Source organism: Lagopus leucura, unplaced genomic scaffold, assembly GCF_019238085.1.
Source record: "Lagopus leucura isolate 7727_CA_CO unplaced genomic scaffold, USGS_WTPT01 Super-Scaffold_100001, whole genome shotgun sequence".
NCBI lineage: Eukaryota > Metazoa > Chordata > Aves > Galliformes > Phasianidae > Lagopus > Lagopus leucura.
The window spans coordinates 37,719,194-37,740,602 of record NW_024962262.1 but is presented as its reverse complement, the minus strand read 5'-3'; the positions used below and the strand labels follow the sequence as shown (position 1 = coordinate 37,740,602).

At 35.8% G+C, this 21,409-nt stretch overlaps 1 protein-coding gene across 3 annotated transcripts in view; it reads right to left on the bottom strand.

Annotated features, from left to right (window-relative positions):
• The window catches only part of TPP2 (tripeptidyl peptidase 2), a 49,917-nt gene that overhangs the window by 24,729 nt on the left and 3,779 nt on the right, over window positions 1–21,409 (bottom strand). For all 3 annotated transcript variants that reach the window (XM_042867009.1, XM_042867010.1, XM_042867011.1), the window contains exons 2-21: window positions 19,468–19,596; window positions 18,968–19,063; window positions 18,202–18,306; window positions 17,434–17,558; window positions 16,565–16,728; window positions 15,342–15,496; window positions 14,357–14,433; window positions 13,749–13,876; window positions 12,627–12,726; window positions 10,504–10,652; window positions 10,292–10,407; window positions 8,511–8,679; window positions 7,061–7,218; window positions 6,583–6,659; window positions 5,394–5,500; window positions 4,444–4,598; window positions 3,359–3,475; window positions 1,702–1,802; window positions 397–493; window positions 5–142 (exon numbers count right to left, since the gene is read on the bottom strand). In XM_042867009.1, coding sequence (XP_042722943.1) covers window positions 5–142; window positions 397–493; window positions 1,702–1,802; window positions 3,359–3,475; window positions 4,444–4,598; window positions 5,394–5,500; window positions 6,583–6,659; window positions 7,061–7,218; window positions 8,511–8,679; window positions 10,292–10,407; window positions 10,504–10,652; window positions 12,627–12,726; window positions 13,749–13,876; window positions 14,357–14,433; window positions 15,342–15,496; window positions 16,565–16,728; window positions 17,434–17,558; window positions 18,202–18,306; window positions 18,968–19,063; window positions 19,468–19,596 — 2,463 coding nt within the window. The remainder of the gene's footprint in view (window positions 1–4; window positions 143–396; window positions 494–1,701; window positions 1,803–3,358; window positions 3,476–4,443; window positions 4,599–5,393; window positions 5,501–6,582; window positions 6,660–7,060; window positions 7,219–8,510; window positions 8,680–10,291; window positions 10,408–10,503; window positions 10,653–12,626; window positions 12,727–13,748; window positions 13,877–14,356; window positions 14,434–15,341; window positions 15,497–16,564; window positions 16,729–17,433; window positions 17,559–18,201; window positions 18,307–18,967; window positions 19,064–19,467; window positions 19,597–21,409) is intronic.

Sequence of the window (21,409 nt, the reverse complement as noted above, 5' to 3'; positions counted from 1 at the left end):
GTACCTGATGTGGATAGGCATCTCCTGACCCCATTTGTCTTTTGTTTTGGTCAAAAATAATCCACAGTTGGCTATCAAATTCAGATTCATACAATAATTCACAGAGAAGTGGGCAGCTTGGAGTTACTTCTCCACTCTTAGGCTATTAAAAGAAAGTTCAAAACATTTCAGCCACTGTTGAATGAAACAAGTACAAGTCTTACACACATTCAAGAAAAAATTTGACCTGAAGCCATTTGAAATCACAGTAGCTCCTAAAGAGAACCAGATTAGAATTCTGAAAGTTGAGAATCTAAAACACTTGTTTCTGACAGAAAGGTAAAGTTAAAACTTGGTTTTTAAAAAACAGGCTATATTTATCAATGACTTACAAAAAACAACAAGCATAAACTCTACCTGATGGAAGTTGTAGGTCAAAATCATCTCATACAGTTGACGGTTATTTGGTAAAATATCTCTGGATCCCAAAGGTTTTATTTTAGCACTCACTGGTCTGCAGTTAAAATAAAAACAAACGAAGAAGGCACTGCTAAGAAACACGTATCTGCTGCCAAAACTTGTATTCTTTAAGCAGAAAGATTCTGAAGCACATCTGAATACAACACTAAAATTTTCAGTTAAAATGAATGATGGTTCAAAAAATGTTTAGCAATGTTACGGACACTGGCAAAACAAGAACTCAGTAAGCACATCTAAGCTCAAAACTAAAAGCCATTTAAAAAAAAAAAGGGAAAAACAAAGTAATTTTTTTCCTAATAATAAATTAAGTTGCCTTCTCATCTGTGCTTCAATCAGCACTTTCAGTCACAGACTGGTTACTGGCATAGTAACTAGAGGGCAGACTACACAGTTGGTAACTGTTTGCTATAGAAATTTATGTTAGAAGAGAATTTGTAAGAGACATTGGAGTAATACCACAAAGGAACAATTTTAATGCATACTGCCTATGTAAAACTCAGAAACATGAACTCTCAGAGTCCAAGATTACCACTGCAGGGTCCAGGATATGGAAAATATTAGATTACTGACCACTGAGAAATTGTCTGGCCAAAACCTTGGAAGTACTGTTTAAAGTGTATGGCATCTCTTTCCCCTGCTGGAACTACCAACGTTAGTGACTACTGCACTGATAAGTAATTTTTCCTCCATGCCAGCATGTGTCAAACAGACACAACTGACAACAGAAGAAATACAACTTTCCACACAAAACACAGTATCAGATTCTACAGTAAAACATTTCCAACCAAGCAAAAGAAAGAAAATAATGTTTCCAGGTGAAAATCAGGCAGGATCTGAGGCAGCTGCTTCAAAGGAAAAAAAGAAAAAAAAAAAAAAAAAAAAAGAGGACACCAAATAACTCTGTAGAATTTATTTCTTTAGATATTAAAATGCCTTTTTATAGCTGCCTCCTTTGGAAGCACTGAGAAGTTTTTGTATTTTTTTTTCCTTTCAAATTTAGATTAAGAAAAGTTTATATGGAAGAAGTCACAATAATTGTCCAATTCTGTCAAAGCTAAACAGAACTAAAAAATAAAATGCTAACAAATTTAACAGGGTTTCTAAATTCATGCCTCCAAACCCACATAAAGTTTTACAAGAAAATACTTTTGTTACCCTAGATTTCACTGTTCATTTGTGGCCGTTTTAGACACACACTAATAGTTCTCTCACTTTTGCCATACAGCTCCTCAGAAACAGTACCTGAGAGTTTGAATCCAGCTTTTCAGGTTTATGCATGGAGCAATATCCTCATACTTCAACATGGACTGAACATCAAACCGTACAATTCCTTCTGAAGCATGCTGAAGAGAGAACACATAACACTTATGCTTTTATGCATTTGTAACATCAGACATGGACCATCTGATTTATCCCTCATAAATATAACAGCTGCAACTATATCCACACTAGAAGTAATACTCTGAGTTTCAAAGCATCACAAGTTTATCTCTACTTGAAGAAGGCAGACATACTGGGACTTGAAACAACAAGAAGAAAACTACAATAAAAGCAAGAAAAGTTACTGATACAGCCAGAAGTCTCACTTGTATTTATTTTTCCAAGACTATCCAGTATTAATAATTTAAGGAATTTGTATAGAACTGTATAAATCACACATAGGGCATATGTTTCCTATGAATATGTAATTCAATAAATGCAAGCATTTTTCATTTAGAATCTTAAATCAAGTATTTTATACTGTTTCTGCATAGGATTGTTATTACAGAATAGTTTATGTTAACGAAAGAAACACTACACACAAAATTTAGCAATGGTTAAAGTGATTTTGGAAGTCTGCTTTTTCTAGCAGTATTTCATGACAAAGCCACGAGTATATCAGCTTTATTAAAATAAAATTTATTAAATTTTAAAATGTTTAAGAAAGGGTAAAAATGCATTATCTCATTTTTAACTCCTCACTTTTCAGTTCACCTGACACCTCTGGTGTGGCTTGACTCTACTTCAGTAGAGGCTGCCATGCACAACACCAATGCTTCTTCCCCCTGCCTTACTGATTCAAGACCTGGTTCTTTAGCACAACATACCCTTTCCTTTTTCCCCCAGGTTACTCAGCTCTTAGAGCCTGAACACATTCAACTGCAATTTGTTCTGGCCCTTAGCTGAAAAAAAAAAAAAAAAAAAAAAAAAAAAAGAGGAGCACGGAGAAATCAGTATGGTACTGCATCCTGCAGAACCATCTCAGCCCTTGAAAAAGAGCTGGCAAAAAAAAAAAAAATAAAAAAAAAAATAAAAATCAATCCAAGGCAGGTTGCACAGGACAGCAAAGAACACTGCAGCAAAGCACAGTACTGTAAATAAGATACTAATGTTTTTAGTAACTTCACGGTCCTTTGGTATCACAGAGCCTCAGCAGTCATGATGCTGGCCATCCATCATGCCTTCAACTGACCTAAACAATGAATCTCAAACCAAAATCAGCACATCTCAACAAAAAACTGAACAGAATGAAGTAAATTTTAGTATCATTTTATTCAGAAAATGCTATTTGGAGTATTGTGTTTCAGCAAAGTTTCTTCACACAAAAACTCACAATAGTTACAATGTGGATCTTTCAATATGCCCTTTCTACTGGTGTCATGGGTATTTTTTTCCTCTGCTCATTTTTCCCTTGCTGATTCATAATGAAAGGCATAGAAAATTCAAAACTAATGGGATTTGTGCAGGACTAAGTTTCTATTTACCTATTTTTAACGGAAAACACAAACATCTCAGGTATAACCATGCTTTTCGTCTACTTGAGTACAGAAAAGAACAGAGAACACTTTTTTTTTTTTTTTAAATCTGAGATGTCAGAGAACTTCAGAATGATTCTAGATAAACAGACTGGAAGACTTACCATGTTTAGCTGAGGAGTAGCACAAAGTACACCATGAAAAGAAACTGTGTAATTAATGCTAACGTCGCTAAGGCTTGCCCACCAACGAGCAACACAAAATTCAATTGTTTTTCCAGCCTGAATAATAAAAATGCAAAGTTAGACACAAACTCTCATCTCTTTCTATTCAGCCCTGCCTTTCTCACCCCAAAGCCAAGAAAAAGGGGGAATATAGCTGAAAGTATACCCTTATAGTGTCTAGTTTACTCCAATTATATTATTTGCTACCATACAAAATAAAACATTACACTTGATTCCCATCAAAACAAAGCGTGCCATGGGTATACACTAGAAAAAAAAGCTACAGCTTTTAAACACTACATATTCCTTTCCCACTCTTTCAAATTAAATAGACAGGGTAGTTTATAGAAGACATTAATGTGTATCAGAAAACAAGATAGTGCTCTCTACCTCAAGAAGACATGAAGCTTGGGAGGTTTTCTGTTGGTACTGCTTTTTTTTGCTTGCCTTTTTTAAACTAACATGATAAAACTTACAAATCAAGCCATGTATCCTACTGCCCCCACTTGACATTTTCACACAGTGCAGGACTGAGCAGCACAGAAATCACGACCTCTCTTAGGCAGGGAAAACTTGACTAGTGGACTCAGTGGACTCATTCGCACACCTGAATATCCTGGATCTGTTTTAGACTGTTGAACTAGAATTAACCAAAGTAAGTACAATTGTAAGCCAGTCAGTATTACTTGGCTTCAATATCAAAGAGATTTCTAAGATTATCACATTAAGCACTAAAAGCAAAATGTGCTGAACTAAATCTATTCAACAAGACTTAGTCCTTGTTTGAAAGGGAAACAAATCAGTCTGTATAAACAAGCACTAATAAATTGATGAAGCTATCTGAAACCTTTCCAAAGGAAGAAAAAGGTTTCATTCACTACTATAACAAATGATTTATTTGGGTTGGTTTTTTTTTTTTATTTTCTTTTTCTCCCTAAAAAAGGAAAACAAAACACAAAACCCCAAGATCAACAACAGCAAAAACCTAAATGTTCTCTTTCTTCTAACCCCCCACCATAACTTACTAAGACAGGAAACGCTTCAGTCACTGATCCTTTTTCTGGTAAGGACAGAAATTTGTAGAATTCATGACTTCTATATGCTTTCTGTTTCACTAGCTGAACAGCATGAAGCACAAACTTGGCTGTCACATCAGAGGAACATGAACATATTGTCACTTCTAGACAAAAGAAGAAACAAAGTTTAGTCACAACAATGAAGAATTTTAGACAGGAAATGGAGATTCAACAGAAGAAAGCCATTTTCACAAGACAATCACAATTTATAGAAGATCAGCCCCATATGTGAACAATGCCTACGTATCAGTTATTTATTACGACCATGTCAGATTAAGAAAAACTAAGCAGGTTCAGAGATCAAATAAGAAAGGTTACTCAACTTTATGGTAAAAACTAATAGGACAGTACACATTATATATCTGTACAGCATAGATTACTGCTGAATTTCAAATCAAGAGTCTTATCAATAAACTTCAGTACATATGAAAGATTTTTATTTATTAATATCACATATGTAGAAGAGGAATTCTCCCTTTAGGATTACAAGCTTCTTGCCCATCACATTTAAATCATAATTTAAAGATATGCCTACGAATGTTAAAAATTATGCACAATTCAGACAATAATATTTTTCTGTAAATACAGGATATGCCTCCAGTAATGGGCCATTATTTCAGATTGTATTTGCTAGTTTATAGTGAAATACTGATTATGTCTTCCAGAACAGAAGCCGTAAGATAGACCCTCCAAAAAAAATTAAAAAAAATAAAAAAAATAAAAAAAAAAAATAAAAAAAACTCTTGTAAGAGCCTAGAATCAAATGAACATTTTACATATTCATGGCTCAAGTGCTTAAATTCTTACTCAGGCAGACAAAAAAGGAATGATTTCAGAACAACTTTGTCAAGTTTGATAGATGTGATTTGTTATTTAACTAATATGCTCATTTTCCTTACCAGCCCACGTAGCTCCCTGGGGAACATCAATGAAGTGCCTTCGGATTTGGCCAGGTTTAAAGTGAACATCTGTATATGCAAGGTCGTAGCTTGATGATTCATCTACTCTGTACACCAAAAAGCAAATACAAGTAGTAATGGAACAAGCTGTGAAATTTTTTTAAAGACATTTTAAAATACAGAAATGATCTCCAAAAAGAATATAATGAAGATGTTCAGTCCTCAGCACCAGAAGTATTTTGATCTGCAGATTTGCTGCTACTTAATCACGCTACTTGATACGACCGAAATAGTCACAAAAATAAGCAGATTTTAACCAAAATGGATTTATGAAGGTGAAAAATGGAACCTGAGTTCAATGTTAGATGAGACTCTGAAATTGTTACTGACACTTACAGATCTCCAGAATTAGAATGGACCCACAGTGACCACTGAGTCTAACTCCTGGTGCCCCACAGGACCATCCAAAATTCAAACCGTATGTCTGAAAGTGTTATCCAAACACTCCTTGAACTCTGTCAGCATGAGGCCTTGACCACTACTCTGGTAAGCCTGTTCCAGCTCCTGATCACCCTGTGGTGAAGAAACTTCCCCAAACACCTAGACTGATCCTCCCCTCACACAGCTTCATGCAATTCTTTTGAGTCCTGTCACTGTCACCAGAGAAAGAGGTCAGTAGCTGCCCTCTGCTCCCTGTATAAGGAAGCTAACACTAACTCTGTAAATCCTCTGTACTGAAGTAGAGAAGGAACTCTATTCCAAATTCTATCTGCCAAATAACACCCACTGCCCTTAAGAACACTGGTACATCAGCTAGAAGTGGGGGGAAAAAAAAACAACAACCAAACTTCAGCTCATCTACACTTAAAAATACACTGATATGTTCTTCAAGAAGTCTGAAGTTATCTGTATTCTGATGGAAGAGAAAAGCTCTGTCATTGTGGTCAAGAATATTCTTTTTTGGCTTTTATTCCTTTTGGCTTCCAGCACAAAGATGAAAAATAGAAGCTACTGCAATATAAGTCTGCTGCAAGAATCTTTTCAGAGCTCTGCTCCCCTGTCCTCTGTCAGTGCTAGTTCAAGAACTCCCAGAGAAAGAAGGTGAAATAAGTATGACAACACAAGTAAATTGAGTATATGAAACCAAACGTTAAAAAAATAAAAGCTAATACAGTTTGAGTATACTGACCTTGTTGGTATAACAACAGTTATTGGAACTCTGAAGAGTGGGCCTGCATTAGGCATTGCTGTATCATATCCACAAACCTGACAAAATGAAATATAGCTGCTTATGACCTTTGATCAAAATGAAATTATAGAAGACAATGTTGAACTAGTTGCAGAGTGCTTTCAATTGTTGTAAGTGAATATATACAGAGAAAAAAAACTTTAAGTACAGTTATTTCACTTATATTTTCATATGCTTTCATTTTTCCAATAAAGATACTCAAAAATCCCTTGGAATCTACCATACAAAATTGTACAGTATATCTGCTGCTGCTGAGCTCTGGACTCAGCCTGTGTAGTACTGAGGGTGGCAGTATTTTCTCATTTGTACACCACACAGCTTTCATCACCTTAAAAATTAATTCTAAAAGAAATTTGACAGAAGCAGCATGAAAAAGGAAGGGCATACAGTCTCGCACAGAATACTGATCCTTTAGTACCTCTGTATAATGTACTCCTTCTCTCAGGCCACGTGGATCCACACGAACATTAATGTGTCGACACTGGTTCATAAGCTCTAAATGACTAGGACACTGGACCCATGGTGCATTTGAAGTTAAAGCTAAATGAAGCTGAAGAGATATCCTTTCAGTGTTTTCTGTCAACAACAAAATCAATACCAGATTATGAACTCACATGCCTCTGTAACGCAGAATTTGCCATTAGAATTTGCCATCTCAATAAAATGTTGTAGGAACCAATTCCTTAGAGTCCCCTGAAGTCAGATTCTCCACAAAAGGACACTGTTCTATATGACCTCTTTTAACTTGAGTAATCAGCAAAACAACAACATATAATATAACAAAGCCTATATGTGACTTCATTTTTTTTAAAGCACATAAAACAGGCAAACATAAAAAAGGCAAAGGTACTGTAGCTATCAATCCTTCAGTTGCCCATAACATAAGCCCGGAAGCAGGTAAAAATATTTTCATATAGATGCAAAGTCTTGTCTAACACACATACATAAAGTAAAAGCCAACCTCACAGACTGAAAGTTTTGCTAATCACCAGATCACATTATAGAGTAACCTAAGTGAAGGCTTATGTTTATTGAAAAAATTACTATCAGAATCTAAACATCTGCCTCTGACTTTGTTGGTCAACATAATAAAATAGGAGGCATTATTTTCAAAGCAGTCTTTTTTCTAAATACAATGTAACCCATTTCTTAGTGAGGTTGAATATGCCAAATTTTATTAATAAAATGTTAAATAATGAAATACTAAACTTAAATAATAAAATAATATTTTATTAATAAAATACATCAGAGTAAACCAGCCTATGAAGAGAAGTTGCGAAACATACCTTCATTGGCACTAGTTACTCACAGTAGTCCATAAGCATCTACAACCTGTATCAATTCCTATGTTACCTTTAGGTATATTTATACTTAGCTACTCAATAGAACTTGTTTGTTGAAATCTTTTTTCCCCAGCTTAGATAAAATCCAAACCTACAATTTGTGCTCTCCAAATACCCGGAGATTAGTTTCTTAGTAAAGTTCTGCTCTGTTTAGAATAGCCTACATTCTTCATCAAAAGTTATCTACCACAAATCCCTAGAAAATCTACAGTTTCTTGAGATATTAAAAATGTTTGATGATTTTTTTCTGTTTTTTTCCTGGGAGCCACAACTTCACTTTAAAGTTGTTTAGAGCAAAAGGAAGCCTGAAGCAACAGAAAAAAAAAAATCAGAAAAGACGTTCTGTAATTATAAATCTGAGATTAGAATGAAAAGCTGTTTAGATTCTTGCCTTCATTTACCAACAGTTTTGGAGTTGCATTTATTCCTTCTGTGGTACAAGACTTGTACTGCTCCGCATTATCACAGCTTTTCTATTTGAAGTTTACTCTTCATTTTTAAATGATACAAAAGAAGATTTCCTACCTGTATTCTCAGGAAAGACAGGCTCTATGCCAACCCCATGATCAGAAGGTGCAGATATCTGGGCAGGGTCTCTGAGGTAGATGCCACGATTGCTTCCAACAGTAATAGTAAAGCCTATGTTACTTGTGAATGATGAATTCTGAACGAGGTAGTCATAGGCTTTATCAACCTGTTAGAACACATTCTAAATTAACACAATTCAACTTCAACATTTATATACATTATCCTTTGCATGAGGCATTCAGCAAATACAGCAACAAGCACTGAAGTTACCAACATCCTAACTATTGGACTCATACTGATTTTGAGGCAACACTTCATGCAACAGCCATATAGAGCAATAAAATAGTACAGGACATTTCAAAAAAAATAATACGACAAATTCCCTTTGCAATAAATTTATCAGAAGACAAAAACCAAAGGTTTCCACAGATGACTTGGAAGTAAAAAGCCCAGGTCTACAATATTACTCTAGATTCCTTTCCCATATACAGAGCTAAACTAGTCACAGATTTAAACCTTTTATACAGCAGAAGTTAAGCACTTTAAAACATATAAGCAAGATGGAATGCCAATGCAAGTTTCATATATAGATATAAAAGAAGAGCTTGCTTCCTTTTTTTGTTCCCTTAAACTCTGATGACAAGTCCAACCTTTTGTTTCAAAAAGGCATCCTACTATCTCGCTTTTTATTCTACCAACCCTCAAAATCTTACATTCCCTTATATTTCAGTAAGCTACCTTCATCTATAAACATTAAGACACCACTCTCCGAAACATGCAGATGCAGTATAGTGTCAGTCTCCCAGGTCAGAATTTAATCCATATATTTTTTTTAACACTCTTTTAACACTCATATTTTTTTAAACACTCTTTAACCACAGAATACTAAATCCTAAGATACAACTGGTACATTTCATTTCTGTTTTGGAAACGTTTTTATTTGATATGGTCACGACTCTGTTGCCTTCTGTATCAAACTCAGCATTACAGATGTGTTCAAAAGACATCTGCTACCAGGTTCCAGAATCTCAAGAACAAAGTTTTAGAGCTAAGCATTTAATACGAAACGTCTTTAAGCATTAGAGCAAAATCTCAGTACCTCTTTTTGGCTAGGATGGGAGCGACCACAGGCAAAAGCATCAGTTAAGTCTTTAACAGCTTAACGTTATGCAAAGGGATACTGTCATTCATACTGCCTTTACCATAAAAAAAATTCACATTGGAGGTTTACAAGTTACTTAAAAGACAACACAATGAATGCTTAGACTTTTCAGTGCAGGCCCACCCACAGCAAAATCACCCTACTACTGCAGATACACTGTTTTGTGAAGCAAAGGTGTCCTTTGCTTTAGCGTGGGTACCTCTGCATTTTCATGGCTCAGAGTGTACTGTTCCAGCTTTTGTCTGCAAAGAACAAGTTTAGCTCTCTGACAACAGTATAAAAACATTTTCTGACATTAAGACAGAATTTATGCATACAAATCCATATGTGGGTGACAAAATCCCACATCTTACTTTTACGTCCACACACCCTTTTCATCACACAAGGAATGTGTCTAGTTAACACATATTCAAGAGAAACCAACTGCATGCTGAAACAGAGAGAAATATTTCATTCCTCCTCCTCTCCCACTACATTCCCTTCTCTATCCTGAATCAGATCTGCTAATTAAGTAGCTTGGGAGCTGAGTGAGCTCACCCAGAAAACATTTTTAGGTAATTTTCTACTGGCACTTATTTAAGGCTTTTGTTTGTTTGCTTGTTTCACTGACAATTACCTGAATAACACCATGTCCTTGTGCAAACACTTCTATATTTTCAGCTTTCACTGCTGTATTTTCTAAGGCTCTTCTGACAGAATGAACAGTGTAATGAATATCGTTAGCTTTGAGCCCTGAAATTAAAGTAAGGATATCATTGTAAATAAAGTTAACAAAGTTGGAAAGCTATAGAAAAAGACTTCATCTTTTATACTACGTACTGATATTACCTGACAGTACTAATGCAATGCCTCCACATGCATTGGGAGAAGACATGGATGTGCCATTCATGAGCTGTGTTCCTCGCAGAGTCCAGTTTGGAACAGAAGCAATAGCACCTCCTGGGGCACTGATACTTACTCCAAGGGCTCCATCAGTGCTAGTGGAAAAAAACAGAATTGTTGAAAAACAAGCTTTTATTTTCTGCACACTTTACCTTGAAGTTACCCCTACACTTAAAAAGATAGTTTTAGCTTTGGCACATTCTCAAATAATACTTCACTAAATCATTAACCCATTAAATACAAGATAAAGCAGTACATTAAGTAGCAGTTTAATGTCAAATTAATCATCAGCTATGCCTGTTTTCCACAGTGAAAGTTATCTGAACTTTCATTCCTTAAATACTACAGTATTTAAAGACTACAGTTTAGTCAGCTGACTTATCTAACCAAATCTGAATTAGAAAACAAACAAGTGTACTAAAAACTTCACTACGTAAATAAATATTTCACTGGGCTTATTTAACCATTATTATTTTTTAAGAAAACATAGTATATTTTAAAGCAAAATTAGTAAAAAAAGAGGCTAGAAAAAAAATGTAGAATCTAGAGATCTGGATTTTGCACAGCCATTGCACAAGAGGTCAAATTTTGAACTACAATACAGAAGTTGATACATTTAATCCTCCTCCCTTAATGTTCTCGTCTCAAGAAGTGGTTCAGAGTCAGCTGGGCATTTTTATAAACTCAGTGAGTAACGAAGCATCTAGTTTTCAACAGTGTGAGGCAAATATACTAAATATTCTTCACTCTGTATAGATGAAAAATGTATCACTAATAAGGACCAAACTGTGCTTGAACTATTAAATTTCATGGAGAGGCCAGGTGGATTTGTATCCTACACTAACAGCTTCATCTAAGATAAGTTTCAAAATCAAAGTACTCTACATTACTAAGTCAATGAATTTAAGACATTTTATGACAGTCCTATATAAATTAGTGTTTTTATCATACTTCCAGACAAGCATATCTGCGTGAAAGGCTTTAGTCTTTCTTTTGTCTACCACATTACTACCAAATGCTTCTCAGACATAAAATAATAATAAAAAAAAAAATCTCTAAGCCCTTACATTTTCTTTGAGATAGTTCTCTATAACGAGTTAGAAAAACATTTTTCTGTCCTCTCACACTTCCACTAGATTCAAGCAAAACCAATAATTAAGTCGTGCCATTATAATGTCATTGAAGCCAGAAGTAACAATACCACAACAGTATTTCTTCTAGTCTTCAGCACCAGCAGATTAGCTAGCAATACCACACTACTGAATGAAACAAATGCTACTGAAAAGAGCCTCAGAAAAAAAAAAAAAGTCAGAAATAGTACACATCTCCAAACTACTTGTCATGGTTCTATGTTTTTGTTTTTGTTTCTTGTTTTTGGGTTTCAGTATTCCACATCAAAACATCATGTAGTGTACGGGGCATTAAAGTGTCACTGCCCAATCCCAGCTACCTATCCCTGTACATTACAGCAGTCACGGGATCTGGCCCTTCCGGGTGGGGGGGGCGCTCTCTTGCTGCCTTGCAGTGGGTGCTGGAGGGTGCTTTCCTAGCCGTTCCAAGCTTTTCAGGTTTGAATCGGTCCCGGGAACTCTCTCTCTCATCTTGTCTGATTTATTAATCTCAATTGCAATTAAATTGTATCTATTGTGTTATCCTGTATTCCGATATTATAGTAAAATAAGTTTTCCTCCATAGATTGTTGCCGCTGTTCTTTTTCCTCCCTTCCTTCCTTCCCATTTTGTGGGACTGGGGTGGGGGGGGAGGGCAGAGGCCTGTCACCCCTGTCACGGACATAGATTGATCTGGTCAAATCCGTGACACTACTTTAATCAGATTTTCATTTCCTAAATAGACTTTACTGAAATGTACAGATTGTGACAGACAGTTCAGTCATCCTCCCTCCCATTAAGGATTCTACAGACACAGACCTTCCAAGAACAGCAGACTACTCAAGTTCTTCCTGGGAAAAGAAAGACTTTCATTTTGATATTAGTGACCAATTTTTAGACCTGCAATTACTTAATCAGAACTGGAAAGTAAGGAATTCCCTCCTTTTTATCATAACTTACCTTGGCCCCCTGGATGACCAAGTGTATTGATTTGCTGGCAGTTTTTCTCTCAAAGAATATTCAGCAACCATCATATCAGGTGACACATAGGCACCAACACCTAATAGGAAACAAGCATCTTAGATGCACAATGAATTTGTAATAAAACAAAAAATAAACAGTTCAAAATACACTACAGAATATTTAAAAAACGTTTTAAATGGACATTTTTTTCCATCTCAGTTCAAGTATTGCTAGAAAACAAGTGCAAAGAGCATGCTACACAGTTACAGTGCTGATAGTGATACTATGTAATATGTAAATCTTCCACAAAATGGATAACTTTGAAGTGTCATTTGAGTTCAACTGGAACAATATATATTTACTATCTGCATTTATTTCACAACACATCACTTTCAAATGCACCTACCCCTTTCTGGAGAATTTTGTCTGTGCTTACGTGGACACAAACTACACTAAAGCTGCCGCAAAGGAACCCATATGAATTGCTTCATGTTCCCATGACTCAGAGCTACATTATCTTAAACAGATAGGAAAAACCATACTGCTCAACCACCACATCCATGAAAGTCAGTATTTTCCTGCTACTCAGCCCAGTTGGTACAGACCATATAAATTACTATGCCAAAGCCTGCTAAAGGTGCATTTTTGGAATCTGGTATCAAGGAAGCATCCTTGGAGCATACCTTCCAGCTGTGCTGAGTTGCATGTGGTCCCGAGGCAGCAAGTTGGACATGCCTGCAATAGCTAATAGTCTGAGAGGCGTGCTTAGATTGTTAGATTTGAAAAGAACCACCTCCTACTCTTTAAATAGATTTCTTCAGTAAATTTCATGCAAACGCACAAACCTACATCAGTCATCTCCAACACCAGTTTTCTGCATTGTTTTTGAATGGTAAGAAGATAACCTACATTTTCATAAGTAAATGTACAGTAACTTCCTCCCATAAGATTAATCTCATAGGCCAGTAATCTTTGGAAATACTTTGAATTTAGTATAGCAAACAACTTGTGAACCCAAATATAAAACAAAACTACAAAGCCTGAAAAAAAAACAGAAGATGAATACCAACTTTATGTTTTAGGGGTGAAAAAAAAAACAAACACCAAAAACATTCATACCTATTACACTAGATGTAGTGCCACCAGGACATCCTACTGTAGAAAGGCAAGGGCCATTGTTTCCTGCACTCGAAACATAAATTACATTGTGCTTCCATACTGCCTCATTAATTACTTCACAAATTCTCCTGAAATAAGGAAAAGATGGAGTTATTTAATCGATGTGTGATTTTCTCTCTGCATGGGAAAACTCCCATTCATAGCAGGACCAGTCACAAAGGAATATTATGCAGCCAGCTTTCCACATCAGGCCAGAGAAGGTCTCAGAACTGATGTTACTTATTTTGAAAGGGAGTAACAGCCACACACATCAATGTTAAGTCTTAAAATAAAAACTCAGAAAACAAAAAAGCACCCAGACTACATGGTGTTTCAACTACGAGAATACTTCACTGCTCTAAAATATTCCTAGTATCACAATTAATAGCATTTTCAATATGTTTACATAGTTTTTGTAGATATTTAAAAAAATAAACGGCAATATTTTAATGCCATCGTTTGGGTCTGGACAATTAATTCTTACTGACAGTACATTCACAGAAAACCAACGCCTGAAATTATACTTGTGTAACGTTGAAAAACTTTATGCTAAATGCAGTAGCACTCACCCAGAATTTGGCCAATGTGTTGCTTCTCCATAGCTATAGTTGACAAGATCACATTTATATTTTATTGCTTCTATCATCTGAGAAAGCAAAAATAAAAGCCAAGATAAGTAATTATGGAATGGGAAAAAATCTGCTTAAAATGTTTTGCTACACATTTACGGAAAGAGGAATTTTTTTTTTTTTTCCAACCCTACGGAGGAAAATGGATGAAGTAAGCTACATTAAAGTGGCATTTTCCTAGTAGCCCAATTAAAAAAAAAAAAAAAAAAAAAGCAACAAAAAACAAGCCATTAACATTCCATATACCAAGCTATAAATGAAGACATTAACATAATATAAAACCATCGATCTCATTAGTCTTAAATATATGTTCTTAATAAGACAAATTTCTCCTTTCCTGTGTGGTTTGGTTAAATTTCAAAGAGCCACAGTAGCATTAACACAAATCTTCACATTAGTAATATATTCTATGACCTATAAATAATCATTTTCTATTTTCATTCCTTCTCTTACATACATTTTCCTCAACCACTTGCTGTACAGCAGAGGCATTGGGCCTTGGATCATGAGAAAGTAATATTTTTTTCCATCACTCCTAAGAAACAGTCAAAATATGTTGAGCTACAAAGTTAGATGTCAGTTGCTATGTATTATAGTTACGTAGCTAAGCATAAAAGCAACATGTATATACTCATAACAAGAACAAATAACTTTAAATAAGCTTACAAGTCACTTCTCTTATGGGCTAAGTTAGACAAACACTGCAATACTGTCAACTGAAAAAAAAATATAAATATAAATATTTATTCTTATAAAATAGAAGTCGTACAATAAGCTTGAAACTATCGTTTCATTTTATTCATTTTAACACTGAGGGTATTACAGGAATACACTGTGGTTTTGTAGGAGTTACCAAAGCACTCCTCAATTACTGCATAATAAATTCAAAGTGCCAAGATTAACACTTATCCATTGAAATACCTACAGCTCTTATTAAACCAGTGCCAGTTTCCATTGTACTTAGTCTTGTATCACCAATCTTGATTGCAAGAATCTGAGCTCCTGGAGCCACACCATTTCGCTCCGGCTCGTCAGGAAAGTATCCTGCTGCAATACTAGCCACGTGTGTTCCATGTGCTCCTAAGCAAATTAAAATTCAAACCACTGTATGGTTAGTGAACTTCTTTTATACTGATTTAATACACAATAGTTCATTAAATGAAAAGTAATAGAGCTAAATTAGCAACCCCAGAATTTAACTACTTATTTAAATAAATGTTATATTATACTAAGAGATGAAAAGCCAGTAATTAGTAGCATTAGGAGCAATTTGCAAAACAAAACAGCTTTTGAGGGCAGGAAGCAGGAGGCAGAAGAAGAGAAAGGAAGTATGAACTAATAAACTCCACTAACAGACATTATCAAAAAGGCTTAACACTTCACACTCAGAGTAACAAAAATTATACCAAAAATATCCTGACTGTGGAGATCAGGGGGAAGAAAAAAAAAAAAAAAAAAACCTCCATACAGCCATAAAAGGAATCCCAAAGTTATTACTGATTTAGAAGTCAAAACTGTTCCTGTAGTTCTTCTGAGATAGGGCAGCTTCATGAGAAATCAAGAGCATTTAAAAAAAATATTAAAAAAATCAAATACATTCACACCACCTTAACCACTCAGTACGTTTTCAAAACAGAACATCTTTATACTGAGAACACACAAAAATGGGATCAGAGCAGTCAGTGCTACAGCTATGATGAGACCTATCGTCATTAAAGAGTTGGGATAAACCAAAATACAGACACTTTTGTTGACAGACGTTTTAATAAAAAAGATTCTTAAATTATGAAAACACAAAGAACAGTGACAAAATTCAATAAGCAACCTATATTCAAAAGGAAAACAAAAAAGCTGAATGAAGGTTCACTGGCTAATGCCAGTAAGATGCAGGAACATCTTAAAGAGTAACTAAACTTAAATGTACTATATATACACATGCATATGGATAAAAAGTTGACTGAATTTCAGACACAAAAATGTAAGCAAGTTCAGTAACAAGACATTGTTATGGGTTTACTACACGAAATACGAATAACGATTTTTTAATGCCTTTAATCCCAAGTACCAAAATTGGGAACCAATACAAACTGCTGCTTCTCATGATACCAACTCAGCAACAAAACTTTTCTTAACATTCCTTTCACTTACCTCCACTTGTCACAATTGAAAGAAGGTTTCCATCATCATATATGTTAACGGAATAATTCAACATTTCAGATGTTCCAAAAGATCCATATTCCTGAGCCTCTTTGTAGGTTCTCAACACTGTACAGCTAGTTAAGTCACCACTCTCACTTGTATCTATGCAGGCTCTGTTGATGACAACAATTAAAAAAAAGATAATTTTTCAACTGCCATGCACTTCCAGTTATCGTTCCTCCCCCTGCAACAGAGGAGTACCACAAAGACCCCAACACGTCTGATCCTGGGTTGACAGTATCTTAATTCATTACGTCAATACTTTAAAACTTGGCCTTTTATAATTGGATTTAGAAACTACAAAGATCTCTAAGTTAATTGATTCTCAAGTGCTACTAAATTTAAGTAATGCTTGATAAAAGAGATTTTGTAAGTTCAGGCAATTCCTTCAGAGAAGGAATTGCACTTAAGCTAGCTGCTCAGTACTTGTGCACAAACATGTGAAGTCTCAGCTACTGGTTTGTACAATGCACATTAATAGTCAGGAAAAGTGACACATTACATTCTGAAGCGCGCAATTTCTTTTTCCTCCCCTCTTCAGTTTCCTATTATCAATGTGTACTCAGAGCAATTTTATTCCTTGCCTTAGAGGAAAAATCTACAAGCTTAATAAAAATCAGAGTGACACAAAGTGTAAGACTTCATTCTATGCTATCTTCATTCAGGAGCAGAACTTTGTCATGATATAGGATCATTTCAAAGCAAGTAATATTTCAGAACTCCATAGAAAAGCAGATGTAAAAATTAACATAAGTACTTAATGCAAACTATTGTTTTATATGCTTAAAATATTTTGTTTCACAAGTTTGGATACTTACCTCCAGGTCTCACCATCATACCATACTAGACAATCATATACTGGACCAGGATCACTGTATTTCTTCTCAAAAGAATTTAGCAGTTCCACTTGATTTTGAAGTTCCTCCTTTAGTAGCTTATTTACCTGACACAGCAATAAAAGTACAGTAGGAGTATTACTAAAACTATTACTAAGTAGTTATGAATACAATCTTAAGCCCTGTTCCTTTCTGATGTTAAATATTTCCTCCATTACTTCATTGGAATCAAAGACTATCACAGAAGTCACAGACATCAACAGTCTTCAGCAGCATTCTATCTATTCTTGGCCTGCTATCTATAATTCTGACTTCTGTAATTATTATATTTCATGTCTTTGTTTTTTCTACAGACAGTTAAATGACACAGAAGCATCCCAAGAAATTTCTGGTATTTCAGTGAAATAGTATCTAGTTTACAAAAGAAAGGATATGTTTAAAAGATTCCAACCTTGAGCACAATAAAGATGATTGCCTCAAAAGTTAAAAATAAAACTTACTAAAAATATGGTATGAAGTATTTGCACTAATACCCTTTTCATAATCAGAAACAAGTTTAGAAAGTTAACAACATTTGGCAAATCAAGGAATCACCCACATACTGTGGTTTTTTGTTTTGTTTCTTTTTTTTAATGAATCAGAAGACGCAGTGATAAATTATCACAAACATCATTCACTCATGTAATAAAAATATTTTAATCCTCTCAATCAGTATCAAATTGTTACAAGCTCACAAAGAATTATACTAACTTGGGAGGGAGAGCTATGAGCAGCATCAAACTCTTCTTGTTTCCTACAGGCCTCTGCTAGAGCTAGTCTGTGAAGAGGATCCCAGAGCTTCTCCTTGCGTTCTTTCTGTAACATAAAACTCATTTCTTCAATACATTCATTTGCAAGTTATGGTTTCAGACACAATGGCTAAGAAACTAAATACAATACTACAAATAAACAACTGGCACACTGGAAAAGTAAATAGATACTAGTAATATTAGACTTTTTGACTCAAGGAACCTGTGTAAGGAGGACCATTTGACCATTGTAACGGCTGTTTAACAGGGTGGATAGTGATAGGACAAGAGGGAATGGTCTTAAACTGAGACAGGGAATAGTTAGGCTAGATATTAGGAGGAATTTTTTCAACAGAGGGTGGTAATGCACTGGAACAGGCTGCCCAAGGAGGCTGTGGATGCCCCATTCCTGGAGGCATTCAAGGCCAGGCTGGATGTGGCTCTGGGCAGCCTGGTTTGGTGGTTGGCAGCACTGCACATAGCAGGGGGGTTGAAACTACATGATCACTGTGATCTTTTTCAACCCAGGCCATTCTATGATTCTATGATCTGCTGTGACTCTGAAAATTCATAGAAGAAACGGATTGTGTCAAAATTAAGCAAAAATCAGCCTATGGCTAGCAGCCTACATGTGTTACTAAAGCACATACCATAGTTTTCTAGAAAAACCTCTTCATTAAAATAGTGAAGTATCAACACACACCAGAAGCAAAAAAGTGATTTCTCACCTGAATCCTCTCCTTGAGAGCTTTAGGATATATGTCATAGCCATTTTTTATCCCAATATGATACTTGCCAGTAGGATTTACCCAGTTTGCTGGAATCTACAGAAAAGTATATTCAAGAATAGGTTAGTTAATGGTAACAAACAAACAAAAAATTCAACACTGAGCAAGGAAGTTAGCAGTCTTGAAAATACTAGAAATCAGTAGGAATTCACGTGACACTGTAGATGAACACTTCTCAGTATCTTTATCTTTAAAACACAGCCCCAGTAAGCTGCGGTTTTTGGTAGAGGTCTAAGGAAATAACAGTACTATCAGTGAGGACAAAATGTCCTACTATGAAGAGTTAATAGGATGATAAGGACAAGTATCTGAATGTTTAGCCGCTTATCTTACCATAATTTAAACCCTCAGTACAATAAATTCATTACTCTTAATAACAACAGGAAAAGAGAGCTGGTAGCTGCTGAAGGTTCTCCCTGTAGCACCACACAAATTCTTACCTTTAAAGTTCTTCCAGAGAGACCGATGATTTCTCCGTCTTTAGCTTCCACAACAGTACATGTAGTTACATCACCACTGCCAGTTGTATCAATTATATCAATTATCTTGGGCTTCCCATCAGTTGTAATCTGAAAACATCAGCAGAGAAGAAAATTAAAGTGCAGTTGAATAGCCTTTAGCCATTTTTCATTTTCGTTAATTAAAAAAAAAAAAAAAAAAAAAAAAAAAAAAAAAAAAAAAAAAAAAAAAGAAAAAAAAGAATCCAGTAACTTTGTTAAGCTTTAACAGGATGACAGAAAGATACCTTGAAATCAGTTTAGCTTTCAGTGAACCAAGAACAACACAACTATCTTCCTGGCTCATAAGTCTTTCCCAGTTTCACAGAACTACTATTTGCAAAATCAAACGTTTATATTTCAATGACTGGCAACATTGCCTTCACTCTTTATTTTTTTTTTCCCCTTCCCACTGTTCCAGCCTCATTTTGCAGTAACGATAACACAAACCTAGAAAGATGAAAGGTGCTGAACTACATGCAGTTACAAGCTTGAGTCTTAAGTAAGCACAAATCTAACAGGAACACAAATTACCATCACGAATTATTTTTCTGTTACAGGGATTCTGTGTCATGTTTTAATAAACCTAAAGTGCTAGGAGCCATCCTCCAGTCCCCTGGTAAAAACACATTTAAACAGTTAAGTTTAAAAAAATAAAAAAATAAAAAAATAGTAAGTACAAGCAGGACATTGATTCCTATATTCCAGAATGTAATAAACACTGCTTTCGAAGAGGCTAACTAAGTAAGAGAACCCATTCCATAAACCAACACTGTTAATCTGTCTATGGAAAAGTGTTACGAAAACTGATGTAACAGTCCTCCAATGGTCAGTACTGGGACTGATACTCTGATATCTACATCAATGACATCAACAGTGGGGTGAGTGCACCCTTGGTAAGTCTGCAGATGATACCACACACTGTATGGTTCAGCTGACATTCTTAAGAGATGGAATGTCATCCAGAAGGACCTAGACAGGCTTGAGCAGTGGGCCCCAGAGAACCTCACGAGGTTCAACAAACCCAGGTGGAAGGTCTTGCACCTGTGTTAGGGAAACTCCCGCTATCAATACAAGCTGAGGAACGAAAGAACAGAGCACAGCCCTGCTGAAAAGGGCTTGGAGGTAATGGGGAACAGTAAGCTGGACATGAGCAAGCAATGCACACTCACAGCCCAGAAAGTCAACAGTATTGTGGTGTGATCAGTAGGTCGAGGGAGGTGATCCTACCCCTCTACTCTGTGCTGCTGAGACCTCATCTGGAGTACTGTGTACAGATGTGTAGTCCTCAGTACAGGAGAGTCATGGACCTGTTAGAGCACATCCAGAAGAGGGCAACAAAACTGACCTAAGGGATGGAACATCTGCCCTATGAGAATGGGCTGAAAGACTTGGGGGCCGTTCAGTCTGGACAAAAGAAGGCTGCTGTAGGAGACCTGAGAACAACCTTCCAATATCTAAATGAGGGCTATATAAGAAAGAAGGAGACAGAGCCTTTAGCAGGGTCTGTTGTGACAGGACAAGGAGAAATGGCTTCAAACAAAAGATGACAGATTTAGATTGTATATAAGGAACAAGTCTGTTTACAATAAGGGTGATGAGACACTGGTACAGGTTATCCAGAGAGGTGGTGAATATCCTGCCCCTAGAGACATTCAAGTTCAGGCTGGATGTCCCTGTTCACTGCAATGGAATTAGATGGGATGACCTTTACAGGTCTCTTTGAACTCAAATGAGTCTATGATTTTAACCTGGTAATACACCTGCTGAAACATTTCGGCAGCAGTAAAAACTTACTTGAGAAACAGAGTGCCAAAGCATTCACACAATACAATTTTCTTGTGCTCATAGTTCTTTCTGATGCCATTATCCACTGACAAAGAAA